General features: G+C 32.7%; 2 protein-coding genes across 2 annotated transcripts; both read right to left on the reverse strand.

Moving 5' to 3' along the window:
- Positions 1–1,019: 1,019 nt before the first annotated feature.
- On the reverse strand, positions 1,020–9,734 carry LOC140973817 (uncharacterized). Its single transcript, XM_073436895.1, has 16 exons — positions 9,322–9,734; positions 8,712–8,846; positions 7,873–8,032; positions 4,942–5,038; positions 4,507–4,557; positions 4,253–4,308; positions 4,075–4,156; positions 3,917–3,979; positions 3,262–3,309; positions 2,641–2,702; positions 2,320–2,383; positions 2,198–2,260; positions 1,833–1,898; positions 1,704–1,748; positions 1,551–1,627; positions 1,020–1,335 (listed from the first exon to the last, which is right to left on the reverse strand). Exons 1-16 carry the CDS (start codon positions 9,494–9,496, stop codon positions 1,317–1,319), a joined length of 1,263 nt encoding a protein of 420 aa, XP_073292996.1. The 5' UTR covers positions 9,497–9,734; the 3' UTR covers positions 1,020–1,316.
- Positions 9,735–10,576: 842 nt separating this feature from the next.
- On the reverse strand, positions 10,577–11,847 carry LOC140972260 (uncharacterized). Its single transcript, XM_073434708.1, has 2 exons — positions 11,016–11,847; positions 10,577–10,797 (listed from the first exon to the last, which is right to left on the reverse strand). Exons 1-2 carry the CDS (start codon positions 11,784–11,786, stop codon positions 10,702–10,704), a joined length of 867 nt encoding a protein of 288 aa, XP_073290809.1. The 5' UTR covers positions 11,787–11,847; the 3' UTR covers positions 10,577–10,701.
- Between the last annotated feature and the right edge of the window lie 1,605 nt (positions 11,848–13,452).

The following is a 13,452-nucleotide window of genomic DNA, read 5'->3' on the forward strand; positions in this document are numbered from 1 at the left end:
GTCAGTATTTTTCTACGAAGAAAAACAAATTAAACCTTTTTTGCCCGATATAAAAAATTCTCAAAATATACTACATTTGCTATATTATATTTTGTTTGTTATTTTATTTACTACTTTTTTAAAAACTCACTACATTATATACAGTATCCAAAAAAAATTGAATAAAAATATTTTTAAAATTATTACGTAAATAATAAAATCTGTATAATTTGTTTTCACATAAATAAACGAAATTATTGATTTGGTTATATTGAATAAAATAACTTGATATAATCACAATCAATTTATATAAAATTAAATATTTTTTATTAAAATATTTTCTTGATGATACTATGTTCCATTTTTTATTTTAATTATAAGAAAAATTATCTGAATAGTTAACGCAATCAAATATATATTTATGTTAAAGTAAAATAAAAATTAAAAAGTAACATTCTTGAAGTTATATAATGATAAAATGACAAAAACTTCTATGAGACTGTTTCACATATCAATCTGTGAGACAGATCTTTAACTCGGTCCGATCATGAAAAAATATTATTTTTTGTGTCAAAAGAATTACTTTTATTTATATGTATTAATTGGGTTGAGCTGTCCGTGAGACCATCTCATAGGTGACCTAAATACTCTGCAATAGATTTAACTAAAAAATTTTAGTATAATAAGTGATTTGTTAATAAAATGAGCTAAAGGCATTGGGAAATCTGGGCAAATCGTGGCCTACAATTTTAGAGATTTAAATTGGGTTTTTCTATTAGATAATAGTTATGAGAAGTTTTTAGATATAAATATATATTTTTAATGTGTTTTTAAACGAGTTTTTTCTATTAAATAATAGTTAAAATATGCCAAAAATTTTAATTTCTAATATCTTTAGTTTCATCAACAAATTACAAGTTTTATATATTACTATAAACCTCCTCACTGAAAACCAAAGCAATTAATTAACACATAATCCAACACTTCATTGAAACAAAAAACCGCATAAATATTTTATTCATATGAATCATTATATTATATACCTTAAAGCAGATAAAAAGAAAAGAAAAACGAAAACATGATTCCATGATTCAATCCCTTCCCAATTGTTCCATAATCGAGTTGATTCTAACTATCCTATATATATATATTTTTTATGGAGTATTATGTATCATTTATCCCTACAATCAGCATAAATTTAATGTGACAATATTTCATTTCAGTGACAACCCCAAGACACTTCACCGAAAAGGGGCTTAAATACATAAAAAAAAGTGCCCTTCTAAGAACTTCAACGTGATTTTGAAGTTAGCTGCTTCTGGTAGGAGTATGATCTCTCAATGGGTTCCCAAGCTTCTGAAATGAGTCGACGATTAAGTAAGAACATAAAAAAATTGACTTACTATCTCTCAAAGTCAAGGAACGTTAATCATCGGCATTTATACGATTCATGTAATATCGCAACGTCGTATTTGTGTAAATGAAACAATATACTTCAAGAAATGAACTATAACATAATCTATGATTCAAAATACTTGCATTTTTGGGTAAGTTTGATAAGTTAAGTTTACCTAGTCAAGTTTGACCAACTACTGGTTTGATGAACTTTCACAGAATCTCCACACGTATTAGGCTTTCCATGGCATCTCTACAGTTTTATTTTTGATAGTCAAATTTCGTTAAGAATGAAAGTATGAACTCCGACATGAAAGAGCTTTTCTTACCCAGAACTCTGGTTGGAAAGAATTAGGGGCATTTTCTTTCGATGCCTATATTAAATTTGAAATTTGACAATTTATTATTAGTCTTCTGTTAAAAAGAGAATCATCTTAACAAAGCCTTTATAAACTTGCCTTGATGGACACAAGCCTTTGCAGCAGCGATGCATTATTGCTGTTGATATCTGGTCCTAGAGAGAGCTAAAAAATACAGCGAGAATACAAAAGTTACTTTGGTTTCAGAGATCAAATTCGATTACAATTTTGGCCTCATAATCCATAAAATTTATCAAGACTAAAGTCTGAGAGGCCAACGGAAAAGGCATACATAACTGGTTGGAGAGCCTATTTATTATTGGAAATTTAGTAAGCAACCTTTCCAAATTTCAGTTTCAAAATATGACCTCATTTTTTAAAATATCATTTCATTTATAGAATCACATATTTAAAGTTTTTAAAATACTACCCTACACATAAATTTTTAGGCCTATTAAAGTTACCTTATTAAATTGTTCTGTAGGTGGAATCTCCAAGAGCTTGTCATTAGTTGAAAATTTGGGTTCCTGAAACAAATGGTCCTTAATAGAAGCTCAAATGTTCCTGTCCAAATTAGAAACCAAACCTTATCTCTGAGGAAAGCGCCTTTAGATGCTTTGCGTTTCTCAGGCTTGAAGGTGCCTCTAGAACTTGGTTTGAACAAAGGTGCAATGTTAGAGTGAACTACACTTTTTTAAAGTTGGCGAAAAAGGCAAACTTGATTCTACATAAAAGACCATGCTTACGCATCATTTGCATAAAACATGGTTCTGACCAGAATAAATCAACATTGAAGACATGGTGATACCAATATAAATATCCCTATGCAACCATGACATAAAGTGATAGAATGAGAAGGCCCTTCTTTCGTTTAACATTTACAAGAAACCAATTGCAATATTCTGACCTCTTTAGGTCTGTGGCACTACTTGACACGCGTGGATTGGTTTTATTTGCCGGCAATGATATCTGTCATAATAATACATCTTTAGTTTCATGCTGAACTGATAAAAACATATGAATTATACAGCTTTCTCCAAATGCATTCAAAAGTGATTGTGCAGATCGAGTGCGTGCAAGTAATTCATGTCTTTGTCCTTGAAAGCTGTTGTTTTGTCATTGTAAGATGCTTTAACTTTTAGAAGGTGTCACCGATTTCTGTTTATTTTCTTCGTGATGATGGCATAAATGCAATACTGAACCAGGCGGCCAGCTTTTCAATGCTGTGGCTCTTTATTAACTCCAGGTTACAAGACCCACAATTTCTAGTCACTCTTCGAAGTTTATTCTCAAATGTAAGTAAATGCCTCTTTAATGGCGAATTAAATACGATGAAAAAGAGTAAACTGCATTTCCAGTCAGTGAGTGACATAACAGACCTCCCATACTTGCACCACTATTTTCAATCTTACATTTTACACACGAGATGGAATATAAACATTTTCACCGGATCATTTTGATATACTATGGGAAAAACAGCTTCCAAATAATAGTACCAATATCATCCAAAATAATATAAACGACCTACCTTAGCATAAGGTTGACTGGCCCTCTGCATAGTCCTTAAGTTAAACACCTGATGGGCATTGATAAAAATGAAGTTATAATCCAAAACGATGAAAAGTATCGCTGAAAAGAGAAATTTGTATATATTTTTCTAGATCTATGAAATTTTGTTTTACAAATAAAAAAATAAAGAAAAGATGGTATTAAAAATATGACTTAGTTATGCAAGAGGAAAAAAATTAGTTAAAGACCTCAACAGGCCCATAATGTGTGCTCTGCATTGTATTTGATTTCAAGGACATAGACTGATACAAATGGGTGGCAAGTAAGAAAACTCAAGTGTTTTATCTTAAAAATTTCCACTCATATCCGTTTCATCCACCTTAAAATTCTTGGCCATTATAGATAACATAGATGGCATGGCATGTGTCAATATTTATAGAGGGACCTTTAGCCTGCTGTAATGCATCACCAAATCACCACTTATTCATAATTAAGACTGTAAGGGAAGGGAAATTTTTCTGATCTCGATTAATCGACCATTTCAGCATGCTAAATTCTCACAGAAAGTTTAACAATAGATAGAGGAGAGAATTTCTACATTTAGAAAATTCCAAATGATTAATTTGCCTCAGTATTATAAAGAGAACGACTCTGAATGAGTTTGAGATATTTACTTGAAACTGTGGCACTTGTCGCTGGCTCTTTAATGGTTTAGGCAAGGAAGAAGTTCGCAGAATCTATGAAGGAAAAATAATAATGTTTGTAAATTAATGCAGTCCACAACATATTTGAACTTCTATTAGTACAAGAAGCTCAGTTTTCCAATACCAACTTTTTTGTTAAATGGATGCACTTTAGAGGTACACTCTCCCTTCGTTCTTTCATTTTCACTTGGTGCAGAACTATTCTTGGACCTAACGTTCAAGAATGAGCAATACTCCGTTCATAAGACAATAAGTGCAATATCTGAAATTTCTACAACAGTAAATGAATAAAAGTTGTTGAAGCACCTTCGCCTTTGGGCTCTAAGCTGTGTCTCCAGTTCAGGTTCTCTCGGAACTGTAACCTTTAAAATTTTCAAAAACAAAAGTTAACTGAATTATAGTCGACTCAAATTTTTTTTGCTGCACATAAAGTAAGCAAAAATTCAAAGCGTTAAGTCTTTAAGAGAGAAAAGAACGCCTATACACCTAGTCTTACCAAAGTTAAGTGATTCATACAAAGGTAAGTGGATATGCTCATACTCGTTCTCAAGAAATTGTACCTTCTTTGATGACTTGTGTAATAATGCAATTTGATGCTTCAAATGGGCAACCTGGTTAACATAAGATTAAGTCACATTTGAAGCAACCTGGTTAACATGAGATTAAGTCAAGAATTCTTGTAAAGATGTTTTTTAAGTAACAAACAAGAAAATCATTTTCTCTGTTTCGGGGAGTTTTACTAAGAAGCTCTACAAGTTGGTAAATCATTTTTAAGATGATCAAACCACCAAACAATAATAAAAAGGTGTTGCTAAAGAAAATATTATTTTTTTCTGAGACAGTTAAAGTAAACATGATGAATGAATCAGTCAATTATTGTTCTTTGTATGTGAGGATAAAATTATGATGTTACTATAACTTGGTGAAAATTTAAGCCAGTCATAGCATTTAAAGGATATTGGACACAATGAAAGATTGGAACCACCCCGATGTACCTTTCTTAAGTAGCCAATCTCAAGCTTTTGTCGTTTGGTAGCAGGATTATCAAATCCACTCTTTCTTTCATCGAACTTAATCGTTGAATTCTTCAACCTAGTAAAGAGAGAAAAAGAAGATGCATAAAAGTAATGCTGAACTTTGATGTGATGCATTTTGTAGAAAATTATATATATGACCAAATAATGAAAAATGAGACAAAATTTTTTTACGTGGTTCGGCAAATTGCCTACGTCGAAAGAGACCAACACATTTATTCTATGGAGAAAGCTTGCAATAGATATTTCACCAACTCATTATTTTTCTTATCACAACTTTATGCAAAGAAACTCTCAATTTTTCTCAAGAAGCTCTCTAAATTGCTTCTTATGCTTATCGTAACGGGATACTCGTCAGCAAATAACTCTTTTGTTAAACCAGCATTTGAGAGCACGCATCATGTTCTTTCTATCAGAGTTCTGTTCATCTGTTCTGTAAGACCATTATGTTGTGCCGTGTGTCTCACGATCTCATGATCCTTACAGAAATTATCAAATTCCCGTCCACATAATTCCAAACCATTGTCAGTTCTTAGACGTTTGATTTGTTTTCCAGTCTACTTTTTGACTAGTGTTTTCCATTGTTTGAATTTGACTAAGACTTCATCTTTATGTTTCAGGATGTATATCCGAACTTTCCTTGAGTAGTCATCAATGAAGGTTAACATGTATCTGCCACCACCAACAAAAAGAACTCGAGAAGGATCCCATAGATCAGAGTGAATGTAATATAATGTGCCATTTGTCTGATGTACTGCTGTGTTAAATTTCACTCGACACTCTTTTCCGAATATATAGTGTTCACAAAGGTAATTTTCCGGTATTCTGGCCACAAAGCAGTCTTTGCTTACTTAGTTCTGCCATACCTTTTTTCACTGATATACCCAAGATGCATATGTCATAATTTGGCGACATCAAAATCAACCATTGATAAAACAACAATAGATCTAGTAACCGTGCTTCCTTCCAATATATAGATTCCATTAGTTTTCTTGCCTTTCATAACAGTTAGGGCACCTCTTGAAAATTTTATGACTTCACTTCCCCTTTGAAAGTATACCCATTATGGCAAGCATACCCAAAGATATCAGGTTCTTCTTCAACTCTGGAACATGTTTGACATCTGTCAAAGTCTTCACAATTCCATCGAACATTTTGATCTTTTTTGTGCTTTTACCAACAACTTTGTTGTCACCTAAAAGGACCTTTCCCCCATCCAAGGATTGATAAGTTGCAAACCAATCCTTACGGGGACATATGTGATATGAGCAGCCTGAATCAAGGATCCATTCATCGCCTAAGTCATGTTCGGAAATTGTAAGAACATCTGCATTTTCATTTGCTACGACTGCAATTTCAGAATCATAGGTCTTCTCCTTTCCATTGCCTTTCTGCTCTGGACAATCCTTTCTAAGATGCCCTTCTTTGTTACATTGGTAGCACTTGAATGTTCTTGGTCTGAAATTAGATTTAGTACTAGACTTGCTCCTTCCACGATCTTGATTTCTTATTTCCATTCTGCTTCTTGCAAACATACTTTTTGCCGAGCCATCATTTTTTTCTGATACTTTTTTCTTCAACTCCTTTGAATTTAAAGCAACTTAACCTCTTCCATAGTAAGAATTTCACGTCCGTACATCATAGTATCGATGAAGTTTTCATAGAAGTTCGGCAAAGAGCATAGCAGAATAATGGCTTGGTCTTATTCCTCGATTTTAACATCTATACTTTTTTAGATCAATTATAATTTTGTTAAAATCATCGAGATATTCTTTGATGGGCTTTCCTCCATGCATTTGAAGAGTGTATAATAATTTCTTCAAATATAGTCGATTGGTAAGCGACTTTGTCATATACAAGCTCCTATTTTCGACCATAATTTTGTTGTTGTATCTTCTTCGGCAACTTTTCATAGAATTTCATCAGCCAAGCACAACACTATTGCACTATGTGCTTTATCTATAATCTCATCCTTCTCAACTGCGGACAGAGATCTGGCAGCTTTTCTCTACTTTCTAAGGCTTTCGCTAAACCTTGATGAATCAATAGTGCTTTCATTTTTACCCGCCACAAGGTAAAATCATTTGCTCCGTTAAATTTTTCCACCTCGAATTTTGTACTTGCCATAGTTCCGGCAACACCTTAGACAAGTTCAAGACCAACTCTACTTTGGGCATATTCCCAATAATATCTTTTCTGAAATGTAAGATCAGTTAAAGTTGCAACCACAGAGCATACTTTGAAATTCAAGAATTACAACCAAAGCTCTGATATCAGTTTGTTGAACTTCGATGTAATGCATCTTGTAGAAAATTATATATGTGAGCAAATAATGAAAAATGAGACACAAGAAATTTACGTGGTTTGGTAATTTTCCTACGTTCACGAGGAAGCAGCAAATTAATTCTATCGAGAAAGTTTACAAGGGAACTTTCACTCACTCGATATTTTTCCAATCCAAACTCTATACAAATAAACTCTAAATTTTTCTTCAGAAGCCCTCTGAATTGATTCTTATGTTTCTCACTTTCGGTTGCTCTTCAAGGCAATAGATGAAGCATAGGGTTCAAAATCCTCCACATCTTTCAACTATCAACCAGCATATTCATTTTGCCAACCATCAACCACCATATTTATTAAGTTTTTCCAACCATCAACCAATATATTAATACATGCTAATTAGTTAACAAGAAGATAACGACTTTAAAAGAAAGAAAGAAAGAGAGTGTTTCATATTAGATGAATTAACAAGAACTAACTCAACTGATTCGATCCAAAAATACTAATCTAGAATTTCCAAGTCTATTATCACTTAGTTATAAAGATGAAGTAAAATAAAGGCCAATGATAAATTAAATAAACAAATACTCACAACTTAAAGGAAAGATTTACCTTGTACATGAGTAGCTGGAATTCATGTGTAGCATTTTGTTTTGTTTTGCCAGATAACTAGCCGTAGGTTTCATCAAAGTTGAACCACTTGTTTGAAATAATTCACCCACGAACATATTTTTAGCTTTTGGGATATCTTGAAGCACTTGACTGCTTTTTCCTACAGAGAAACAAAGCTGCATTTTTCTAAAAGAGAGAACAATGCATAAAGAATCCAAAAATGGCGCAATAAATTACACTACTTTTGCTTTAGATCAACTGTGTTTGTCATTATTTGCTAAACCAAAATGAAAATATGAGCCAGAAAAAAAAATGCTAACACATCCAAAAATGCAAAAAAATGACCTTGTGGACCTTATAACATAAATAGGATGCACAAAAAGGAAAATATTTACGGAAGGTACCAAATCTTAAGTTTGGCAGAAAACTAGTATGCACTAAATAAATGAACTCATAAAGATATGGCAAAATGTTAATGACAAACCAGAAGACAAATTTTATAACCATCTTCTAAAGCTAGCCTTGAAGACAACACTAATATATCAAGTTGCAGAACGTGTCTTTGCTGGGAAAACATCTAAAAAATGTATGATTTTACAATAATCTTAGACCTTTAAGCAGAGTCAGCATCGGAAACCAGGAATCAAATGTATGAAGCAGTAATATATTGAGTTGCCCATGACGCATGATCTTATAATTTAGATAGCTATTTTACCTAGAGGCTAGAGCTAGCTTCACTCGTGACCGAACATTAACGACAAAAACTCTGTTTACCGTGAAAAAGTTACAGAAATTCTTCAATATTTTCATATGGAAAAGCAGCAAAATTCCTTTAATACCTTTAATGTTCTTTTCTGAGGCGGGAACTCCTTGACTACTGTCAGTATCTAAATTGCTGCAACCTTTTGCACTTGCATTGTCATACACAGCTTCGACAGATAGTAATTTTTCCAAATTCAACTTCATGATAAAAGCTGAATACACAAGAAAAAAGCAACTGAAAATCAGCAAAGCACGGGGAACATCGGGAACAAATAATTTCAAATGTTGCCAAGTTCCGTATATATAATATTCTTTCATATAACTCCCTCAAAACTCTTCTTATTTCTTTTATTTTAAATGTTTCATCCTGTTTTTCTCCTTAGTCTTAGGAAAGAGAAGGATGCCATTGTATTACATTCACACACACAACTTCATTCATGACGATAAAAGCCAAGAATGATCATATCAATAAGTATTCAATTCATTTTCAATTGGCATGTTAAAATCAAAATATGGATGATTGACATTCTAACTTCCTGAGCAACCAAATTTTCTAATGCCTTCTTTCAGACAAAAACATGCATGTGCAGGTGCAGCTCTTGTCAAAACCACCTTATAGAAACAAATACAAGCACCGAAAAAAAAACTTCCCAATCCCGAATCAACAAAGAAACAAAATGTGCTCACGAGAGTTGGGATAGTCGCCGGAAACTTCAAACCAGCGTTCGGCCTCCTCAATTTCAGAATCAAACTCCGCCCTCGTGAAATCGAAGAACCGAGACGCATCAAACTCGTATTCTTCATCGATTTCCGAAGCCTCCGAGTAAAAATCATCGATATAATCGTCCATTTCGTGATCCATCTCAATTTCACAGCAATATGTGAAAACAACTCCTTATCTCATGCAATTGAGATCATCGGATTCCTGATTCGCGGCGGAGTCTGGGGGAATTCAAAAACCCTAGATTCTGATGAGGACAACGAGGCACGAATCTGAGGTATTTGTTGGTGTTTTGCAATGAAAATTGCGTTTTTCGTGTTCGTTGAAAAGCAGAGGAGGAGAAGGAATGGCATAACGGCAACTGTCGTATATATATACAGTTGGGATTTGAATTTGTGGGTCCCCTTTGCTGCCTTCTATATTCACCGTTTGTGNAATGTAATGCAAAATATAATATCTGCAAAACATCCATTTTAGTCCAATTGTATGGCAGTGTAATATTTTTAGTCATGTATAATCAAATATAGTACGGTAAATCTATTTTGACGATCTATTTTAATCATTCTCTTCTAAATCATATAACTTTATCATCACATTACAAAAAAAATCCATGTTAGTGTGTTTATCAATGTAATGATAAAAATTTAATCATGAAATCAGTGATCTAATTATATATTTTTTTACGAGAATGACTAAAATTGATCATTTAAAACTTGTTACGCAACTATAGTTAATTTATAAAATATACATTACTAAAAACCGTCATACTAATCGAATAACGATATAAACATTAATGAAATCATGGTAAATAATCTAATTTTCATGCAATTGTAGAAATTTATTAATGATATACATTATATTCATATATATGAAAATATGTGAGTGTTTTGTATTAAATGCATTCGATAAATTTTAAATTATAAAATTAAAGTATATAATGCAGTTATCATATTTTGACAAATGATGAAATTTTAGAGTATATACTAAAAAGATCAAGTCAGTTATTATAGCATACTCTCTTTATAATAAGATAGTAAAGATACCAATGATGAGTAAAAGTAGTACATGCATAAAATATAGTAAAGATGAGATGTTAATTTTACAATAAAATAGACAGATTAAGGTTAATGGAAAGATTATTAAAAAAAACCATTTATTTTTTCAAAAATCTAAATTATTCTTTCACGAAATTCCAATTTTTGAGAAGTAAAAAATTTCAATTGTTGCTTAATTTCTCATTGGGTTCAATGAAATAAATACATTAGCGAGAAAATTACAATCCAACACCACACAAACTTTAGTATAGAATAAAACAGAACTTCTCAATTTGCCTGTCATTTGTTTATCTACATTAGCTTTAGTTGCAAGTGCTTTTTCCACTTCTTTTGCAATACATCGATGCCAAAGATTCCACATCCAAAAGAGTTCCTCTTCATAAAGTCCTGCCATCCAAAACAAGGTCCAAAAATCAAATTAAGGTAAAAATCTTTGACTTTCTCCACAAAACGACACCCGAATTAAATCCGGAGATGACTTTTGGTCAAACGTAATTTTGAATTGAATTTCAAGTTCATGATGTTCATCGTTAAACAAATGTCATTTGTATATATGTTGTTTTTGTGGACGTTTTACTAAGAAAAAGGAAGGAACATGTGGTTACCATAGAAGTCTGTTTACGCATGTTTGCTACTTTCCTTTGGTAGCTTCTTCTTCGGCTCATCACTATCATCTCTCCGAGTGTCAGCAGTGGTCTTCTAGCCTGACTGCCGTTTCTTTCACATGTTAACTCTGTGTACCGTGCCTCCGCAGCGTGCAGAGGATCGTTTTCGGGTGTTTTCCCCTTGTTGGCTGAATTTGAACTTGGGACCAGTAGAGGAAACAACCACTCCAAGAAAGAAGCCCCGACCAAGCTTGTGGATCCTGTTTCATAGCTGCTAGCAGTACTTTCCGTATCAGAAACCGGCGAACCGGGGCATTCGATGACTTTTCGTGGAAGCGGTGTTTTTTCAACAGGAACAGCGTGAGCGAGTTCCACGGTTGGTATCAGGCAATTGGCCAGAAGAGAAGGAGCTGAGCTGAAGGACTCTTCCGTTTCAAAACTACACGTTTCGAGCTCCGAGTCAGACGAGACATCCATTTGATCAGAATCATGTAAGTCATCAACCCCTTGGTATTCGGCACCATCATGATCCAAGTTGTAGCTTGCAGGGGGTGGAGGTAAAAGCAGCTGGAGTGGTGTCCCTGGCTTCTCTTCCCAACCGAAGGGGACGGATATAACGAGCTTAACGGGCACTTCGACGGGCTTAATTGGTCGAGGAGTTGGTTTCCAATCTCTCTTCGGTGTCCCCGGTCTCTCTTCCCACAAGAATGGGACAGAAATGGACTGCCGATCTCTTTTCCTCTCAGTCTTGGAGGTTTGTCTTTCTGCCATTTTGAATCTGAATATGATAAGTTTGATTGAATATTTTGTATATATGTATATGTATATATAGGTCTTTAGGATGAGTGGATTAGTATCTTTCCAACTAAATCATTTTGGCATGTGTAACAGCACCATTTTGTTTGAAAATTAGGCTTACCTAATGTTTGATTTGAATAATAACTTGGACTTTTAATGGACTTTTGCCAATTTTGTTTATATATATAGTGCGCTTTGTGTTGGGAACTTTATTATATGATTCTTGAATGGAAGCTAAGGTTTATGGAGCATTTATAATTTTATTAAAATTATAAATTTTTTTTAAAAAAATTGAATGTGAAATTAAAAATGTTTAATAGTGTAAAATTTGTGTTACTGTTTGCTCGTTACAATAAAAATTTCTGACAACTTTAGAAGTGATGAGTTTGTAGGGTGAGAATCTATTTATGATAATTAAAACCATTATTTTTTTAGAAAAGTTTAAAATAAATGAAACTAATAAAATATAAGTCAAAAATCTTTTGTTCTTTCTAATTTTGTCACCATGTAAGCTGTTTACGTTGACCAAGCTTTGATTGGATAAAATAGTTTATTATTTTTATTTATTTATTATTAGACAGTCAATCAAACTTTATTTTGAAGTAGAGTTTATATTGTCTTGTTATTTCGAGTATCAATCTTCAGGAAAAGATGTCGAAAAAAAAAGCCAAAACGTCAAGCATGAGAAATAAGTCTCTGTGTTGGAATTAAGTTCTTGAAATATTATTAATGTTTTTGCTTTTTGCATGTCCAAATCATTAGATGTTGTCTGGGCACACAGTACAGTTTAATTAAAATGTGTTTTGATTTATTGCTCCAAAAAGTGAAATTGCTCACTTTAGGCGCTTCTCACCTCGGCCCGACAGGATTGTGAGAGGAGGTAAATCATAATGACTCAGCCAACCAACAACAGCTAGACCTTATGCTATGCCGCGCACAAGGAGCTCCCCCACATTGGAGGGAATTTAACTCCCACATTGCCGCTTGTGAGACTCGATCACTGGTTATTGCTCCAAGATTTACTGTTGCTGACCAACTGAGCTAAGTCTATGCTGGCAAATGTGTTTTGATTTAGCCAACATTTTGTGTGTCTCGATTCTTTTTTTTTTTAATTATTATTATTATTTCTTTTGGTTGTTTTGTTCATGTGGTTAAAATTGTACATAATTGATCAAAAAATTTATTATATTAAATAATATAATGTTTATTGTACGCGTACGAAGATGTAGAGTACTTAATTGTATTTCAAAAATAAAATAAATATTTAAATCTTCACACGCTTTTACAACATTATCGACTACCGGATAAATAAATAATTTAATATATAAACTTGCTCAAAATACATAAATTTAATTAATAATGTTTTTAGATCAAAACACTATGTATGGATTCAAGGCATTTTTATTGATAAATAGTTATTATTATTTTGATTGATGCCAAAGTACATTTGTATAATTTGCTTGTTATAATTATAATTATAGTCTTAATTTGGTTGTTTGATTCTTCAAGCGGGAAAATTCAATGGAACAATTTTTATAAATTAATAATATTGAGATCAAAAAATTTTAATAGCTTAGAGATATATGAAATTAATAGATAAATTAATAATTCATTATTTTAAATAGTTTTTTTATATTCA

This window comes from Primulina huaijiensis, chromosome 3, assembly GCF_012295235.1.
Source record: "Primulina huaijiensis isolate GDHJ02 chromosome 3, ASM1229523v2, whole genome shotgun sequence".
Classification (NCBI taxonomy): domain Eukaryota; kingdom Viridiplantae; phylum Streptophyta; class Magnoliopsida; order Lamiales; family Gesneriaceae; genus Primulina; species Primulina huaijiensis.